Raw genomic sequence first — 21103 nt, 5'->3', positions numbered from 1 at the left:
CGGAGTTATTTTGTTACGATCGGCAGCTATGAATCCGAGCGAGTGGCCATGACTTGTGGAGTCCCCCAGGGGTCAGTCCTTGGACCTCTTCTGTTCAACTTGTATATGCTCCCTTTGGGTCAAATATTACAGAACAATAGCATTGGTTATCAAAGTTATGCAGATGATACACAACTTTATGTGTCTCTGTCACCAGATGACTGCAGTCCAATAGACTTAATGTGTCAGTGTCTGGAGCAAATAAACACCTGGATGAGGGAGAATTTCCTACAATTAAATGACGATAAAACTGAGATTATTCTGTTTGGTAGCAAAGAGAAGAGGGTCAGCATTGGTAAACACCTGGAGACTCGGGCTCTTAAAATCACCGACCAAGTTTGTAACCTTGAAGTGTTGATAGACTCAGATCTGACTTTCAGCAGCCACATCAAAGCTGTCACTAAGACAGCTTTTTACCAGCTCAGAAACATCAACAGAATTAAAAGTTTAGTCTCCCAGAAAGACCAGGAGAAACTTATCCATGCATTCATCTCCAGTAGGCTGGATTACTGTAATGGTCTTTTAACAGGACTTCCTAAAAAGAGCACTAAACATCTGCAGCTCATCCAGAACGCTGCTGCTAGAGTTTTAACCAGGACTAAGAGATCAGAACACATTACACCAGTTTTGAAATCTTTACACTGGCTTCCAGTCAGTCAGAGAATAGATTTTAAAACCCTTCTGCTTGTTTACAAATCCCAGAATGGTTTAGGCCCAGAATACATCTGTGATATGTTCAGAGAATATAAACCTAGCAGAGCTCTTAGATCCAAAGACTCTGGTCAACTAGTCCAGACCAGAGTCCAGACTAAACATGGAGAAGCAGCATTTAGCTGTTATGCTGCAAACAAGTGGAACAAACTGCCAGTGGAGATTAAACTTTCCCCAAATGTAGACATTTTTAAATCCAGGTTAAAAACATTTCTTTTCTCATGCGCCTATGCATGAAATCTGCACGGTAACTTTTTTAACTTATCTTGCTTTTAATCATTTTAATGTAATTTATTATTTTATTGTGATTATGTGTTGATGCCTTTTGCTATTCTAAATATCTGTAATGTCTTTGTTTTATGTAAAGCACTTTGAATTGTCCTGTACATGAAATGAGCTATACAGATAAACTGCCTTGCCTTGCCTTACTTCTTCTATGTGCCTTTCAAAGGTGCTGCTTATCCCAAACAAATGTGGCAGCTGCCATGTTCACCTCAGGTAGACAGAAGTGTCATTCTAAGAGAATAAAAACATGACACTTTTTTTAGTAAAGTGATAAGATACCAATAGAAGCACATTTTTTAACATATACATTTTTTTTTCTTTATCTGTCCTTTGATTTTGCTACAAACTACCCCTTAAACTGTACCAATAATCAGTAAGTAGTCTAATTATCTAATGATAAAATGTTAAAGTTAGTTACAGTTAGAATCTTTGGCACTTAGCCAGAAGATGTTACACAATGCAAGAATTAAAATCTGGGCCCACTGAGTTTCATACTCTTAAATTTACTCAATTGGTTCAACATGTATAGGTATGACTATGCTCCACTCTGATGTTTCTTGAAGTCAGGTGCTCCTGATAATGAATCTTTTTCTGAAATCTGTACTGTCTGTGGCACAAATGTACCCTTACACCACAGTGTTGGTCTATTGTTTCCACTCTGAAAGTTAGGTTACTATTTCAAATCACTCTTGTTTCTCAGGAGTCCTATGCTCTTTGCAGCCTTCTGAGGTGATGCACCAAGCAGACTAATGGTATATTGCTATTTAGAATTTTAGAACAAAAGAGAGCTGAGCTTTGTGTTTTACAATGAATTGTTTCTTTGTGTGATGATGAATTCACAAAGATGTAAAGCCCAGCAAGCAGAAACACTAAATTTGTTTTTGAGGCATAATTGCACACAATGATTTGATTTGGCATTGCATTTGATCTGGTGCATATGCTTTTTGCTTTTTGTCTGTTCACCTGATGCTGATATTCATCAGATATTGCTCCTTCTGTATTTAGAAGGAAGCAGCTTCACAGCTTTAAATTCATCCAACTGACTTTTTAACCTTTAGTTAGTAAATCCTGAACATTTCATCCTTCTTTGTCATAAATATTTGATTTTATAATTTTAACGGTTGCTGTTTAAAGAGAAAACTGCTGCTAAATCTGTTTATTTGTTTAGTGCAGGGGTCTGCAACCTTTCTAATCCAAAGAACCATTTTCCCTCAGCCAGGTAAATAAAACTCCTTTAGAGCTGCAAATGCTACGAGACTTTTCAGAAAGGCAACTTTTTCAATGAAGAGCCACCATAGAGTATTTGTTATGTTTGAAGAACCATACTTTTGTTTCCATTCTTAGCTTTAAAATAAAGAAACCTTTATAAAGAGAGTATAAACAGACTTTCTTCTAAGGGATGTAGATATTTGTGGAAAATGATCTAAAGCAGAAAAAAAAGTCCCTGGTTTCCAAACTGAAGACAGGAAAGATAGATCCTAAAAAATATTTTAGCCACGTATTTAGAGGCATTGTGGAAGGTCCAAGGAGCCAATTGCGGCTCCAGAGTGGCAAGTTGGGGACCACTGATGTAGTGTTTGTAAACCAAAATTTACTACATTTTCTTTATATAGCTGTAGGCCTTCTTTTAAAGGAAAGAGACCTTTTGCGTGTAACATATCATGCAATTAATTGTGATTAAAAATTTTAATAGTTGCCCAGCACTAGTGAATATTACATATTACAATTTCTACCGATTTAAAAAAATTCTACTTATTAAATTATTGCTTATAAAATGTACTTATTAAATTATTAGTATTACCAAGGACGATATGACATTGCACACCCCTACACTGAGCCCCATTTTTTCCTGGTATGCTCATCAGTGTGTGAGTTACAGAGAAAGAAACAATGCATATAGTGTAAATCTATTACAAGAAGTGCTGTATGAGTGAAAAATGCTATTTAAAAGTGCTTTGTAGAACCTCGATAAGGTAAAAAAGTATAAATGCAAACAATTCCATTCCAAGATAGCAACAGCAGTTCAAAGTGCTTAAAATATGGATCGTGTGAAAAGAAGCTACAAAAACACACTTCTGGGTAGACGAAAACATCTTTACGGTTTCAAGGTCATCACTGACAACCAAAACTTGATCAGTTTATCCAGGAGTTGAAGCAGACAGGATTCCTTAGATATCACCTTTAGAAAAATGGTGCAAATGGACAAATTTAAATGCTTCCATATAGAGAGACAACCAGAAAACATAATGCACAGAGACAGTGTTGTCTTAAGGGATGTTAAAATCAGGAAGTGATGCTGGATGATATCAAAGCCAAGCTGGGGAAACTTATTACTTTTTGTTGATGTTCCTGGGTCACAGGCTAACACTAGTTAGCATATGCAAAGAATGACAGTATAAGTCATTAGCTTTGATTTGATCAAGTATAATTAAACTCTAAATTGTAACCCCCCCCCCCCAAAAAAAGGGTCTGATCAAACAGCCAAAAGAAAAGGTTTAATATCAAATATGGGTTTGATTAACATAAAGGTCTTCCATATCTGGTTTAATATGACAAAAAACTGAATCGTTTTACCAGTGAAGACAATCTTTATCCACCTGCAATTCATTTTTTGAATAATCTAAAATAGAAATATATGAAGTATAGTTTATGAGCATACGTGTGAATACATAAAAAACAAGCACACACAGAAGTCTACAGGTTGTATAGATTGCTCAAATTGAAGTACCATGGCCAGGTGTCAGTCACAGAGCCAAAAAAGCATTACTTCTTTTAAGGCACCAAAAGCGCATTAATTCTTAGCATCCATTTAATCCACTGAACATTAATCCTGTGCAGTGGTATAATGGGCTTGTCACCACTGACAATAGAGAGGCATTACCCCTACCTTGGCTAGAGAGGGTATGTTATTTTACAGCTACATAGAGATAATAGAATTGAAAAAAAAAACAAAACAAAAAAAAAACAGACTGGATAATAAGCACAATGATAGAAGAAATGATTAGTAAATAGTTTAGAGCAAAAAATAAATAAAATAAAATAAATAAAAAAAAAATATTGTCTGCCTGATTTTTAATGTAACTGACCGCATTACTGCATTATGTACTGATCCTGTCTCCCAATTATGCAACTCCTTCCGATTTACATTATTAAGTACTTCAAATGCTACAAGCATGAATATGATCAATCAGATATTGATGCATGGCTGTCTCATTATACCCTCTGGAAAATTCATTCTTTAAATTTGGACAAAAATTGACACACAAAATGTATGATGTTTTCATGCTACATGTGGTATACTGAATCTTCCGTTTTGACAAAGATATCTATGAAATTTCTACCCTCAATACTGACAGGAACAGAAAAATAACTGCCGGATATTGTCCTGATCCCACTTCAATTTCACAAAGGGCTTGATCCCGGATGCTGCAGACCATACACTGTTTAACATTCATTTTCAGAGCAAATCTAAACAGACAGGACTGCATACAAAACTTGAAAGTAGAAAGGGCATAGTTTTAGCAGAGTGCTGAGATAACGGGGAATCACACCAGTCATATCTGGAAGAGTCCAGTTAAATTTTGGAGTGTCCACCTATTTGGATTTGGTCACTTAAGCAAGGGAGGTCATTATAATCTGAACCCATATGAAACCATTTGCACTAAAACCATAAGAACATTTGGGTCTCAGTCCTGCACCACATGGCTACATGGTCAGGGATGAGAATTTAATCCCTGTCTAAAAGCAGGTTTTAACACTACGAGTTTAAGGAGATTCTGATAACTAACAACGCAAACTACTCGTTACAGATAATCATAATGAACTCTTGTGTTCAGCTTTTCTTTTCTTCCTGTTTTATTAACTTAAACCAACTAAAAGGACACCACAATGTGTAAATAATGTTGCTATAGTGTTCTAGTGTTCATTATCCTTGGTCAAAGTTGCAGATCAAATCTACACGGGGGGACATGTTTTCAAGATAGCCCCATTATAGATCTGGTTTACCTATATTTTCTTTTGTATACATTTTCTTTTTTTATCAGTAAAAGTGTAGAAGCAAAACTTTTCCACTTTGGTTCAGACAAGAGCAAACAAAGCAGGCGCTCAACCACAACATTAATTTTACCTTCACTCCTGTAGTCCTCCTGAGAGCTGAGCAGACTCAGGGCTGACAGGGGGTGGCTGGAGAAAGCAGGCCAGCCAGGAGTCCCCAGCCCACCACTGTGGTGTTCTCGAGATCTGCCACGCGAGTTGAGCACTGATGATGAGCTGTCTTGCTTCATTCGTAATACTGCTGCATATGATAGAGGCCGTGCTGCAACAGCTCTTGAAAAGTCTAGAAAAACAGATGAAAACAATGCAAATGCAAGTTCATTTAAACACACTGCACACTCTACTACAGAGAATAGTACTCTAGGAATATTCTATGTCCTATCTTATTGCGTTAAAAACTGATGAATGAAGGTTTCCATTCTATGAGGAATACAAAAATAATAAATAAATAAATCAACAAATTAGCATGCAAAAGACAAGCACATTAACCAAACAAAAAAGTAGAGGCAGCTCAATAAAGAAGGGTCACAATTCAGACATAGCTCTAAAAAACAAAAAAAATAAATAAATAACTGACTTTGGAGTCTAAATACAGGCCTGTCTAAATCCTGAATCCACTTAACAACACATGATTTTTCCAGATCACCTTCAAATACTAGTCAAAAAAACAAAACAAACAAAAAACTTTAAAGAGCCAAAATTGTTTTGTTAAAATGTTTCCTCCTCCAAGAACAATACTGGGAGTTTTGTATTTAGCTCTCACAGTCTCGTCTTTATCTGCACCACCACCAGTCATTTGCTGTGCCTGAAAACATCCAGTTCCTAAAAGAAACCACAGATTCACTCAGTCTGTCATCAAAGTCTCAAACTGAATAAAGAGATAAATATAACAACACAGGAGAACTGCTTCCGTATGGGTCCATGGAGGTTCTGAACATTATCCTCTATAAAAAAAGCAAACTGTCACTCACCATCACTCTATACTCCTATTACATATTCTTGACGAATTCAAACTGCTTTATTTGGGTAGTAGGACGTCTTGTTGGACCTTTGTAATGTCTTAAATAAAACCAGTCAAAATCAACACAATTTTTCCCATGACAACTGATAATACGCAGCTATAAAATGATCTGGAGCAGTTTCTATGCACTTACAATGCTTAAACTGAAAAGAAAGACTAAACTTGAAGCGCAGGAAGAGTCTAATCAGAGTTCAGCAAAGGGGGATGGGAGAGTTTTGCAGCACATGATAAAGTACTATAAAGGAACTGAATAAAACTGAGAAGTAATTATGTGTCCTTGGGGACTTGTCAGCTGCAAAAATACTGCTATCTAAAAATGGAGTGTGGCAATTACTGTATAACATATTCTCCGGTACAGCAGGATATGGAGCTCAGTTTGAAATTAAAAGTATTGTGAGTTTGAAATTGAATCGCAAAGCAGCTGGTAGTTGGTTGTAGTCATGGTAGTCAATTCATTTATCATGTTAAAAATCAGCTCAGCTGGGTACAAACCACTTTCCCACGGCTGATGCTCATAACAGTTACTGCTGGAAAATGATCTTCCACAGCAAGAAAAGCTAAGAAATGTTCGCTTCAGGTATTAAAACAAAATAAATAACATACTTAAGACTTTCCTAATTCACTCCTCATCATCTCCTGGCAATATCAGCATATTATGCTTATTTCTATGTATTAATTGTATTCTATTCTGTTGTTTTTATTATGTAAAGCACCTTTGTGAAAAGTGATTTATAAATCAGAATTTGTTTTAATGAAAAGCAACTTAATGTAAATGAATTCAAGCTCAATCCTGAACACAAATTAACTACTTTTTTTAAAACACTAAATCAGTCAGTGGTGTAGCATAGCTTCAACATATAAGACCTATTACAGAAAGACCAGCCTGATTGCAGCAAACTCACAATAAATAAATAAATAAATAAATAAATAAATAAATAAATAAACAGTGTTATATATAGCATAATAAACCAATGGCTAATGACAGTTTTTCATCATTTCCTTTTAATTGCTTGGTCTCAGCCTAGAATGTTTCGCTAATATACATTTACACATCCAAATGCATTTAATTTGTTGCATACATACACAAATGCAACTTCTCTCTGAGTGACAGCTGTGCTGTGACAGTTTCAGTGTTGATGAGAAAAGCTGAGAGTGATGACATGGAAGAGGTTTATTACACAGTAGGTTGATGCTGGTAAAAGATGACAGCTGCGCTGTCTTCATTTAGCCAAGGTTCGAATCACTGTCTGTGCAAAAGGCTCACTCCACTCACAGAAAATGTATTGTACATGCAAATCTCATATCTCATCATCAGCAGTTGACAGACTCGTTGTGATATTAAATTGTATTAATAATACACACATCAAGTTTCACTTTATTAATAGTTGTGACAATGTTATCATTAACATGATTCTTCAGAAATTAATGCATATTTGTTTTAAAGGAACTGTCAGATCTGTTTAAAGTCAAGTAATTTGGACAAAAAAGTACTGAATAAAGCAAAAATGTGCAAAACATTCTAGGATACAAATCCTTTTCATAACAGTTAAGTACAAACACTAGTGTGCTGATTCAGTCTGGGCCAAAACCATAAAGAATACCACAGGAGTGCTTGCAGTGGAACGGATGTGCGGTGCAGAATGATAGTCATCTGTTGCTACTGATAAAGAGTTTAAAATGAAATATCCAACTGACCCAAAGTGAACATTTACAATGGTACCAATTACATTCATTTACGTGTTTTGTTTTTATACGACTGCCATTGGGTTATAACAGTAAAAATAATGACATGTTCATTTACCTAATGAAGAGACAGGATGCTGTCTGCAGTAAGGCTGATCGAATGTGTGCTGATATCAGTAGTAGCAAGAAAAAAATGAGTTATGAAAAAAAAAAAAAAAAAAAAATAGGCACGCTTAATATTAGCAAAATATAAACAGATGTAGTGCTTCTCTTTTAAAAATGTCATATACTGAATTCTGGAGTCAAGCACAGTGATCTAATTGTTCAAGTAATACTATTAAATCTTTTCAAAAGGCATGGCTTTATGGTTACACAGTCAGAATTCACAAATTACATATGTATGAATGTATGGTGTAATACGTCATAATTGTTTGCTGTCCTTAGTCGGGAAGAGGCAAAATCCAAAAACTATTTAGCTCTCTCTCTCTCTCTCTCTCTCTCTCTCTCTATATATATATATATATATATATATATATATATATATATATATATATATATATATATATATTTATTTAGACCTTGGTTTTACCCAAACAGCCTCTGGATATTTCAGGGTTGCAGTAGATGTTGTAGTGGACTAAAGTTATCTTTGAGTACCAAAGCAGCAAGCAAACAGTGGTCCCTAATGGCTGGGTTTAACCAAAGAAAATCATCACTTGGATAGAATCCTGACATTTCCCTTTAAGTTTACAGAATAGGGATGATAGCAACCATGCAGGGATATATTTGGCCACCTTCTATTACTGCAATTTGTGTCAAACTCTGCAATAAACTGGCATACCTTAAGATTTGCTTACACTACTTTTCTTATGTCTGTTATGGTTGCAAAGGGGGCTGCAAAGATATTCAGTCAATAAAAACATACACATTTTGTATTCTGTTTTGTCAAGTGGGGCTTATAAATGTATCATATAATTTCCCAGAAAAAAAATAAAAACACATTCCATTCTGTTGTTAAATCTTAAAGACATACAGCACAGAAAAAAGAAAGTTTCTTTTGTTTGTCTGACTACTGAAGCCGACAGGCACTTGCTTTTGTCAGCTGTCACCTTCATCTGATAAAAGCAATGACCCTTGCAGATCCCACTGATCCCTATCTTTTAGAGGGCGTAAAATCAGAGGCAGTCATTGTTGCTAAAAGGGCTGCACCTGCTGTATTTCTGAGAGCTCCAGCACAATGCCATCAGTTATCGTCTCAGGTCTTAACACCACCTTTATGATAACATCAAAAAGGCAGCAAAAGTCATTATATACTTGAACGTAGAACAAAAAGCCAAACGATCCTGTTACCTTGTCCTTATTATCATACTTATGTTCAACTATTAGACTTTGGTTTGCTTTAATGGAGATTACATTCATTATGCAGGACTGTCTGACCAACTTAGGTCACTCGCATGGCTTTGAATCAAGGAACTTAACATGCAAACAAATCCTTGACAGGGGTGAAGGTGAGCTTAAAGGAGAATGACAATTTTTTACGCAACAGAGGTAAGTTAAGTAAGGTGAGAGACATGAAAAACTCATAGTTTCACTGTGTCATATGGCTGACTCTGCATAAGGGACAATGTGTGAGTCTTGTGAGGTTTTGCCTGCAGCCTCTGGACTGTGATGTGAAAAATTAATTAGAATAACATACAGTAAGTAGGTGACGCGCTCATGGGGGCTCAAGTAGACGGACATGATTAGCCATAGCCTGTAAGATTAATGAAGACCTTCACAGGGAGATTATATTGACTGAAGCTGATTATGCTTGAGACCATTTATTCAGCAGAATATCATTACAGATGGAACAATCCATACATCACATGCAACCTCAGCTCACCTCCTATCACAGTGGACTACTTAGAAAGCTTTATCCAGTCTTTTTTTTTTTTTTTTTTTTATCGAGAGGATTGAATAAGTTGCTTCAACCTTGCCAGAGTAACAATGAAACCACAGTGGTGGTGTATAATGCATGATATTGATGTGTCATGCCTTCTAATGGGAAGTGTGGAAGTCTTCAGCATACTCAGTTTAACTGCAGCTCATTTTCTTACTTATTGGGTATACAGCGTAAAAAACACAAAATCAAAAGGTAATATTTGCATGTTTTGTGATTTTAAAATATAAAAGAGTAGCAAGAAACATTCTCTATCTGGTTTAAGGCTACATGATCTGAAATAACAAAGCCATTTTGAAATCTTTGTCACCAAGATGCAAACTTATTGCATGTACTCATGTAATCTGAAATGCCAAATGAAATATCCCTGGATGCTGATTAGAGTGTTGATCACTAGGCACGCCGAAGGAGCTTGACTGCCAAGACTTGAATGTTTTGCCCAACTTCACAGAAATCAACAATGACTTCTTTTTTTTTCCTGTTTCCCCAACCCAAGTTATGAGTATAAAAGAGACTATCACAAGTCAGGTTTCCCTGCCAGCTGGAGGAATTCCACCAGTCCCTGATGGTAGGATCAAAAACAGAATCCATATTTTGTGTATACAGTACAGTTTATCTGCCCAAGCACAAAGAATCTTGGCCAGTGAGCCAGTTAGCTTGCTCCTTGTTGCTGGCATTAACTTTGTTATTGGGGTTATAAGGATGATAGAAGATTGGGAAATGCAAAACCTTTATGGCTTTGGAGGTGACTTTTTACCACAGCCAGCTCCATATCTTAGCATTTATTTTTCAAGGTGTACAATCAAAGCAATATATTCATTGCATGGTCCAGCTGTGTGTAGTGCATGCAAATACTTATTCGTTTCCCCACACACAACCATTTTTCTGGTGTCTGACTCTTTTGCCCTTGGTGAAAATGACTTCATGCATTACTTATACAGCACTACACTTCTATATTCCCTGCAACCCACTTGTAATATTTAGATACCTCAGAGTTAGCCGAGGAACAGCTGAATTACCATTCCACACTTAACACTCCAAGCAACATTTTATTTCAATCAGTAGATGACTGCAGGGGAGAAAAAAAAGGTCCCAGACATCATGCCTGCCCAACCCACACTTAAACATGAGAGAAATATAATTGTGCAGACCTCTCTGCCTCTATGTGATTTAAATATCTATAGAATGAAAAAGGACTCGACAAAGGAGACGGGTGAAAAAAAAAATCGGACAGGGAATATACTGTCTTGAAAGTGAGGTGAGGAGTTTTAGAGTATTCAGAGTGAACAGTAGGTCAACGATCCATTACATAAACCATGATGTCAAAAGTATTTTAAGACAGCATTGTATCAGTGGGAACAGCTGCTCTTAGTCCCTGCTGCTAATGACATTGAAAACCTGTTTGGAGTGTGGCACTCCTACTATAATGTGGAATACTTCTGATAACTCTAGTGCTAAATGCACAACCATTTCTCTGCACTGTTGTGAAGAAACACTGGTCACAAATATCTGGTTGAAATAAACAACTTCTCCACATAAACACATCCCTCCATCCATCCATCCATCCATCCATCCATCCATCCATCCATCCATCCATCCATCCATCTTCTGCAATTTTACTAATACAAGGTGGTTTGACCAGTTCAGTTATTAAAAGAATTAAAACCAACATTGTTATCAGATACATACTAGTACTAATGGATTGATACTTTAGTGTCAATCCCTCTCCTCAGGAACCAAATGTGGACCTAATGGCCCCAAGAGGGATTTAAGGCAATAGTCCAAAAACTAAAAAAAGCTAATAGTAGTTTGTCTTTTTAATCAATTATTTACACCCCACTTTTTCAAAGATCACAGTGTGTATTGATAAAATAAAAAGATGAAGAAGTATTCTTTGTTAGACAAAATGTAGTATCTGTATCAGTATTTGTGACAGTATCATATACCGTTGATTCTAATACTTATCTGGTGCAAATTGCAGCCGACTAGGCATAAAACCCCAGACCTTCCCCGAACCGCAGCCCCTTCCATGAGAGCAGAAGTGCCCAGACACACCTCTGAAAAATACTCCTTTCATTGCCTCTATCCTAGAATGTTCAGGTCACTGAAATGGAATGTGTTCCCCAGTCACTACTAACAACCAAAAAGCAAACATAAAACATTCCAGGCAATAAAATGTTTTGTTGATACACATACAGATTTATTTTCAGTAAATTCTAGACAGTTTGTTGTTAAAATGTTGTTAAAGCCAAATGATCACATGGCATTTTTTTAATTAATATTTTTTATTTAATGCAAATATTTCATTAGAAGAATTTCCTAAGCTAAGAAAAAGTCTTAACTATAAAATTTCAGCCAGTCAAAACTGTCTCCAATTTTAAGAAATTAAAAAATAAAGAAATATTGCAAGTCATCTAGATGGATTTTTAAAGTAATAAAAGTGAGTGTTTTTGAGTTGTTATGATGAGACATTGACATTCATTATGCACATTCCTACAGTCATCATTGCCATGCAGCGTACTGGGGTTGAGAAACTGCATTTCACACGTTTGTATTCCAGTTCAAACATCACGTGACGTTTGGGCTTTGCTTTATGGAACCGTGTAGGATTCCAACAACTGGATATCACACTTGCCGTTTTTGACATGAACCATAGTTGATCCAGCAAAGATATGCTAAAGAATGCAGAATTAGCCATGGTTAGGGGGCAACAAAGTGGGGAAATCTGCCAAAGTTCAGTAGTGCCATTTCAAGTATTCAGAGATTTAGGTTACTTTTCAATAACTTTCAAAAGTACATTTAGTTTGAGATGACACTCATGGGTTTATCAACTGTAGACATTAGACACAAAGCAAGGATCCTATGGAACTTTGTTTCAGTCATTGTGAATAAATGTGAACAAACAAGAATGAATAAATAAATAAAAGCTATTAAATAAATCCTGAAAATCCATAGAGCTAACATGATTAGAGAAGTTGTCATAGCTTCACAAAGAAATATTTCTATTTAATGTTTTTACTTAAAAGCCTATTTTAATTTTTCTAAGCGATTTTTGGTCACCTTGCCACGCTAATTAAATTTCAGCGAAATACTTTAATAACTATCCATTTATTTATTCCAAGGCAATTTTATTCAGTAAAGCAACACTCATGTTGGATTTCTAATAATTTCCATCTCTTATGCTCAAATGAAGGTCAGAAGTTACCCAGTGAGTCAGACAAAGTCAGGCTGGTTCAGACAGCAGAAATAAAACTGGCATTAAATAATAAAATTCCCTTATATCAAATAAATGTGGCATTAGAAAATAAACGTATGCTGAAATGAACAAATACAAGTTCTCATTAGAAAGATATAAAAAAGCTTTTAACAAGTCCATGTATTTTCTGTATGTCAATGCATTATGCAGCTGTTCTGTCTTGTATCTTGTATCTGTTCATCACTCTTCAATTTCACTGCATTAGACTAAATATTTTAACATAATATTAAAGGAAAAAAAATTTATTTGAATTTGGATTATCCATAAAAATACATAAACAAATAAAAAGTTTTCTTAATCGATGCATAGCAGCACAGTATGTTAACAACCTGATAACAGTACCTTTTGTTTTCTCTTGAGGAATTGACTGTAATTTCACTTGATTGTATATTGATCTGCTTCAAGTACCACAAAGGACCAACAAATTGAATCTGAAATGTAATTTGCTAAGGAGTGCCAATATCCACCAAACTGAAGTGTTTTCTGCTCTTCATCAGAGGCAACAAGACCTATGATATTATAATCTGAGGTTAAATGTTGACCCAGTGATTAAGCCTGATACGTCTACTAAGTAGAAGTGCCTTGAGCAAGCTATGGCACTGCAGAATAGTAAAACAAGGAGGGAAATAGGATACTATTGTACAGTGCCAGTAAAGTTAATAAAACAATTAGTGTTTTTAAGTTTCCATTTGTTTTTATCAGAAAGGTTAATTGCTTTTACATCTGTAGTAAAATATGAGTAATACTCAACATTATGTTTTTGTGACCTTTTCTGGGGGTAATAACATATAAGTTCTTTATATTGCTCTTAAAACTTTTCGTGATATGCTATTTCTAATGAAGAAAAATGTTTGATTATAAACTGCTAAAAAGCAGCAGTGATAAGCTGTGAGTTTATTTAGCTTTTCCATTTTTCTCATACATTCCCACGCATACATGAGTCATGAACACAATCCCTGGGGATGTGCTCATTACACTTTGAAGACAGTAGTTTAAATTGTTCATGATTAAATTACAACATCTCCCAGTGTACTTTTGCAAATAAACAAAAGGCCTGCCGCTGGGTTCTACACTAACATTATAAGAGGTTTGTTTAGCCAGCTTCCTCACTAATGGTAGTGCAAGCAGCTTTAGAGGCCAGAATTTGGCTTTTTTGTGCACTTGGCGGAAGGCTTGAGTTTTTAATGATGATGGAAAAGCTTGTTTTATTTTAGCATAACATTCACATCTTTTCAGAAGGTGGAGAAACTAAGAATCTTGTCTCTGTCTGAAAAGGTTGTGTGCATATCTTGCTGTAGACACTACCCTGCTGGTTGCCTTAAGAAAACTATAAATATTAAGTAACTACTCTATGTGATTATTTGCACCCCTTTGAATGCTCATTTTCCTTCCTGGCTTTTTTCTTTCCCGCATGTCTCAGCTCTGCATCCATGTTGCTGAAGCTTAACAGGCTGACTATAAGGATAAAGGGTGACCCAAATAGAAATTTATCACAAATGACTCATTACTTTGTATGTCATTGTCACTGTGCGAGTGTTCTTGTTATAAGTACTGAGACTGCTCATAATCCAGCCCTACAGGAGACTACAATGTTGGCTTTTTTGTTTGGCATTCACACTGGCAGTCATAATTCCAGTAGTTATCTTTACCTCTTGCACGGTTCCCTCCCTTAAATCAAAGATTTGTCAACCTAAACCAGTTTTATATGTTGATGCTGGGTTGTTGCTTTGTCTTCTGTGCATTGTGAGAAGCTGGAATTTAAAATAATAAAAATGATATAAATAAATAAAAATGTTATTATTGTTATTTATTTTAAATACCTGATAAAGAAATAAATAACTGCTGTTTTTTTCCTTGCAGGGTGTTCCTAAAATGTATTCTTTACTATATGTTTAAGCATTTTCTTTGTTGCTATAAATAAATGAACCAACAAAATAAAAGTTGAGTTTTTCCATTGCATAACCATCACTTTGCTTATGTAAAGTGTTATACTTAACTTAAAAAAAAACGTTGTCTCTCTCTGCTCTAAAAATAACTTAACTAAAATTTACTCAACAGTCCCTAAAGACAATGGCTCACAAGTTAAGAAACAGTTGTTGCTATAATAGTATGGTTTAACAAGCAGACAAGTGAGGTCAGTGCTGTTTATTAAACTCCCATAAATGAAGCTCGGAAAGAGCCACAGAGTGCATGAACCCTTTTCTGGTGGGCTGTGAGAACTGTTAAAAGGGCAGAATCCATTAAACTGGCTAATGCATGCTCTGGACTGACCAGTGGAGAAATGTGTGCATAAATTTGTGCACTCACTGCCAGTGGACACTTCAAAACACCAGCAAAGATATGCTACCAGAAAATTAAGCTCTAAGGGGCTGCTGTGTTGAAGTTTTGATTGCTGCTGGGTCACAAAAGCAGAAAATATGCTTTCAAGGTATTTGTCAGATTAAGGGAGTTCTGTTTTCTTTTTCCAAAGTGAAAAAGTATTTCTCAAGCAATACTTGTCAGTCAATAAAACCACAGCAAAATTGCATCAGGCAAATACAGTAGTTGACTAAGAAAAAAAACAACTGGCAAAGCTCCTCAGACAAATACAAAACTCAAACTTTCAAAGATACAGATTCCTTCTTTCAAAGTATAAAAAATTTCTCCATAATTCATTTATGCAAAGGAAACTTCAAGTCTTGTCACTGTCACTGTCTTGTAAACTGTCAACTGCCATGTAATTACTGTAGATTTTAACAAATGCCATAGTTTCTTGTAAAGCCAGCATTTATGTGCATTATTTACTACATTCATCCCCTACTGTAATCTCCAGCAGAACATTTTGATTTCCTTACCTGAAAGGCCACTGATGACGGACAGGAAGAGAAGTGGTTTCCATGGTGACCCCATACTTGATGAAGAGGGTCCCTTCTGCAAGAATGTTAGCAAGTCAGCTTCTTCATTAAAGCTGTGCCTACCAACAAAGTGAGAAAAAAAAATCAGGTGAGAGGCTATACTGTCACTTATAATATGCATATGGAAGCATTCTGCACCAGCTGCTAATCCAAATCACTGGACTGGCTCACTTTTTTCATCACTACAACGATGTTCAAACCAAAAGATCTGGTCCACAGGGGAGTCACACATAAAATATTCGCACCCACATCACAGTTTCATGTAAAATTATACAGTGAGTTACTCTCTACTATCACTTCCTGGATTTTCCACATGCTCCCTAATTATTTGAAGTCTACAGAGTTATTCATTTCCCATTCACTGCATGTCTTTTGTTAAGAAAAATCAAACATGCTTCATGAAATCAAAGTATGACTGGCACTCACATCACTAACAAGGCTATTGAAGTGTCACATGTATGCTTCAAATACACAGTGTGAATAGTTTGTGACTGGCAGTGCAGTATCTTTGATTGCAGGGTAAGGAATACACTGCTGCTGTGCATAAAGGACACTGAACAAAAAGTATATTTATCTTTTCCTCCACAGCTGATATTCATTCAATTAAATATTTGTTTACCTGAATTTTAATGCACCTCCCACACTTAAACTGGTTAAACATTTTTTTTCACCTACAAGAGAGGCTCTTTAGGAAGCTGACTTATCCCCAAACACACCTCCATGAACTTACACTCACAACAACAAAATCCAACTCCTTACTGACTTCACAAATGCTGTCGATCATTGTCCCAACACAGGAATCCTGCTGCATAGAAAATTTATTTATGCATTTGCTTTGTATGACAGCTGGATTCTCTTGAGAACTGTAAAAACACAACCTCCAAGTTAAAATACAAAACTTCATATCATGTCAGCTTTGGATGGAAGTCAGCTTTGACAACAGTCAACAACGGGGCCTCCTGTTTGCTGATTGGATCCACCTGAAGCAAAACTATTTTGGTCATTTCTTTTCTTTTCTGCCCTTAAAAGAAGGAAGCAAATTCTGAGCTAGAAAAACCTTTTGGCCTACACCCAACCCCTTAAAAAAAACAAACTGCCAATTCTTTTGATCCAGTGAGCACCAACAAGAAACACTACAACATAATTTATTTCAAATAACAGTTTTGCCCTAAACAAGGGTCTTTCATCGCACCTTTTATCACTGTAGTTTTCAATATTACTATCATTAGTACAGAACCAAACATAACCACTAAAACAAATTTTATTCTCAGGAGATATCGATGTATAATGCAGCTATGCTTATGGATTATTTCCATAAGTCCATTTAGAAACTATGCTGATGCTACATTGCTGTTTATCTAGGCTCACACTATAAAGGGAGTTGTGCTGACCTTGTTATTCTGCCACAGCACCATTCATCTCTATGAAAGAGAAGTGTTTCATTCCATTTATCTAAAAAAGAGCATGCATTCATTTGAGCCCTGTTTTTATTTCTCTGTCTGTCTCCTCTCATTGACAGTGTGTCTCATCTTCATCCAAGTTGTTTGTGCCATTTATATCACAAATGCAGTGACACAGACAGCTCTAAGGGTTGATGGAAGAATGTCCAGAAAATGTCAGAGTCACTAACCATGCATAATTTATTCTTCTTTGGATTTGCCTCATTATCTAGTGCCTTGTAATAAGAAAAACACCTGCATTTGGATGGAAGTGTTAAGACAAAGAATTAAAACAAAAAGATTATTTAAATGGATTTTATTGCTATCTCAATTTATATTATTATTATTTTATTTTTTATTTCATTTAATTTTTTTAAGTGGACCTGACATTTTAATTTACATTCAATTAATTAATAATTTTGGATACCTTTAATTAGCTTTGTACCAACTTCAAATAAGTTGTAATTATTTCGGAGCCTGGAACAAATTTCTCCTCTGGGTATTGTCTCTCTCAAACGAGCATATTGAGGAAGTTTTCCTCAGATTGGTCAAACTGCATAGAGGGCAAGCAGTGAAGTGGGGAAATCGTGAATGTGCCCTATCAGTGGAAAATTACTGTGTGTTGAAACCCTAAGGGAACAGAGGTACATTTTTTTCTTCTAGATTTCTATTGTAATCTCTACTACATTTGCATGATTGGAGCATGTTTTTCATAACAAACTTTGTGCTGCGTTACCTTTAGTACTATACAGCAGATTCACAAATATCACTTTTTCAGATCGAGTCCAAGTACTTGGGAACTTGCAGACAATGAGCCCTGATAGAAACACATAATAATCTAATATTTCTGTCATAGACATTACAATTACCATCAAAGTGCAATGACTTTGAAGAATGCAGCTTTGAAAAATAGCTTGGTGAATATGTGATCCATGCAACTGCTCTGCTTGTAGTAACATTCACTGGGGAGTAAAATTCACATCAGTCAACTGCACAGTTAAGCTGACGGGAAAATAGGTGTTTAAAAAAAAAAAAAAAAAAAGAAAAAACAAGCGCCTTCATTAAGACAGCTTCTGTCATGTGCTGATGGCTAGAACTGGCCAGAAATATTCTATCACCAGCCAACAACAAACAGTCATCAAGAAGAATCAACTAGGTAAGAACTTCATGCACATTTTTTGTCTCATGACGTTTTTCCTTTCTCTCACAGTGTGGGCTGCAAAGATGTTTGTTCTCCAGCTGCTGGTTTACTAAGCTGCTTCAGCTCCCTGCTGTGTTGGTTCCACAAATGTCTTATCAAAATGCTTGAGCTGTTCATTTCTTTTCCTTTTTAAAATTTAGCAGAGCTGTAAAAAGCTTACCGTTTGATTCACTTCTGCTATCATTGCCTTTTGAAAGATAGCTTCAAAATGCTGGCAATGTTAAATTGCCTCAAAGTGCTATTGGTTTGTTGCACGAGAGAACTTAATTTAAGTTTGTGTACATTTAAGGAGCATTTAATAAGTTCCAAGTGAAAATATTCAATCTTCTATATAATTTCTAATGTCTCATTAATGTTTGGAAACAATTGCCACTGATACAGTATCTCACAGAAGTGAGTACACCCCTCGCATTTCTGCAAATATTTCATTATATCTTTTCATGGGACAACACTATAGAAATGAAACTTTGATATACAGGACACCAAACTATAAAAACTAAACTTTGACATTCTTTATGTCAAAGTTTAATTTCTATAGTCCCATGAAAAGATATAATGAAACATTAGCAAAAATGTGAAGGGTGTACTCACTTCTGTGAGATACTTTTCCAGTCAAATATTGGATTAGCCATATTTATATTCAGTAAATAATTTCAGTAAAAAGACTTTATTTGGACCCTTTAAATGCTTTCAAATGTTGTAATTGTGAAATTTAGTTTAAATTAAAGACAAAAATATACATTAGCGAATAGGGATAAATCTGCTAAATATTTTGGGAGCATGAGCTGACCTGAAAATACAATTCCTATGTTACATTTGTCTTACGCTAAGAGGAATGTCAATCTGTCTTGATTATTGTTAAGTTTTTATCATTTTGAGTGAACGTCGGTCCTGTGTGTATATCAGATAAAGTGTGTCTGTACCTAGACCACTTAAATTTCAATCCATTTGCCTGTTAAGCCTCACAGAATCTGCCTGGTATGTCATTTCTGGACACAGTTTTCAGTTTCCCATCAACCACAACACTTACAGCCCTTCACTGCATACCCGAAAAAATGGCAACAAGTCACAATAAACATGCACATAATTTTGATTTGGTTTTAAATTCCAATCCAGTCCAATTCTATTTTTTCATAGAACACTTTTAAAACACTGTTGACAAAAGTGCTGAACAATAAAACATGAACAAGTCATGTTTAATAACGCAGCTGGTTCCACAGCTTGGTGCTGCCGCAGCGAAAGCCCGATCCCCTCTAAGTTTCAGCCTCGTCTCTTAATGACCAGGAGCTACTGGTCAGCAGACTTTAAAAGTCGTGACAGATTGTTGGGCTGAAGCAGGTAAAATAGTGTGATGCTAGACCATTCAAGGATTTATATGTTAAAAGAAGAATTTTAAAATGGACCCTCAAACCAACATGGAGCCAGTGAAGTGAAGCCAGAACAGGTGAGATGTGCTCTGACTTACAGGTGCCCATCAGCAAGCAAGCAGCTGCATTTTGGACCACCTGCAGAAGAGAGAGCTACGTGGCTAACCCAAACATACAGAACATTACAGCAGTCCAACTTTATTGTTATAAAAGTGTGAAGGAGTCTCTCAAAATCCTTTTTTTTTTTTCTTTTTAGTATATCTGAATGCTAAATTGGGTCCCATAGGTGGTGGCATAAGGGCTCCATCAGCAGCTGGTGTGTACACTCTTGTGATGGTTAAGAAATACATGAATGTGGTGGAGTAAATTGCATTTTTTGATCTTCTATCCTTTTAATTAATACAAAGAAGATATTTTACTAGCTGTAGGAACTGAAACTATGTGACATATTTACTTGTCTACAAAACCAGCAGAGTAAATTTCTCTTTTCTACAGTTCCCTGCAACTTTTGCAAGTGTGTGCTGTATGCCATAAGGGACTGTGGGGTTGGGTTCAGTCAGACAATTATTAATGAGGTAAAGCTGAGAGAACAACAAGGTCTACTCATGGTTCTTAATGTGATGCTTCTACTTGGTCTCATTGCTTCATTTCTACATGATGTCTTACACATAAAACAAATGTAGACAATATTTATTCACGCAACAAATATCTCCTGAGAAACATTCCCACAGTTCTCATAAACCGCTTGCCTGCAGATACTTTGTACTTTTAAAAGAATACTAGTTAGTTTTTTTTTTTTTTTTCAAGTACAGTATATGGTAGTGTGACACAAACTGCATGAGGATATTTTTAACTATGTACATTTACATGTGCCCTTGCAGAAAATGGTATGTGTACCATGTTTGTCAGAACTCTGATTTTGTGTATTGATGGGGAAAGTTTCCAACTTTCATCTATGCATATTCTATACCGCTTAATCCATTCCAGGGTCACAGGGAAGCTAAAGCCTATCCCAGCATTTATCAGGCAAGAGGCAGGGTACACGCCAGTCCATTCCAGAAGTTTCCAACTTGTAACTTATGTAATAGATAGACTGCATTCTTTTTCAGACATATATATGAGTTATTAAACTTAAAACTTAAAAAATGCAAAAGGAGGAACTCTAAATAGTGGAAATGCAGCACCTGGACACATTCTGTGTCCTGCACACAAAAG

The 21103-nt window shown here is 35.8% G+C and overlaps 1 protein-coding gene across 4 annotated transcripts in view; it reads right to left on the bottom strand.

Annotated features, from left to right (window-relative positions):
* The window catches only part of cntn5 (contactin 5), a 108794-nt gene that overhangs the window by 59421 nt on the left and 28270 nt on the right, over positions 1 to 21103 (bottom strand). For all 4 annotated transcript variants that reach the window (XM_041995789.1, XM_041995790.1, XM_041995791.1 and 1 more), the window contains exons 2-3: positions 15822 to 15940; positions 5162 to 5371 (exon numbers count right to left, since the gene is read on the bottom strand). In XM_041995789.1, coding sequence (XP_041851723.1) covers positions 5162 to 5371; positions 15822 to 15876 — 265 coding nt within the window. In that variant the 5' untranslated portion in view covers positions 15877 to 15940. The remainder of the gene's footprint in view (positions 1 to 5161; positions 5372 to 15821; positions 15941 to 21103) is intronic.

Source organism: Melanotaenia boesemani, chromosome 9 (assembly GCF_017639745.1).
Source record: "Melanotaenia boesemani isolate fMelBoe1 chromosome 9, fMelBoe1.pri, whole genome shotgun sequence".
Taxonomy (NCBI): domain Eukaryota; kingdom Metazoa; phylum Chordata; class Actinopteri; order Atheriniformes; family Melanotaeniidae; genus Melanotaenia; species Melanotaenia boesemani.
This window is presented reverse-complemented; position numbering and strand designations above follow the sequence as displayed.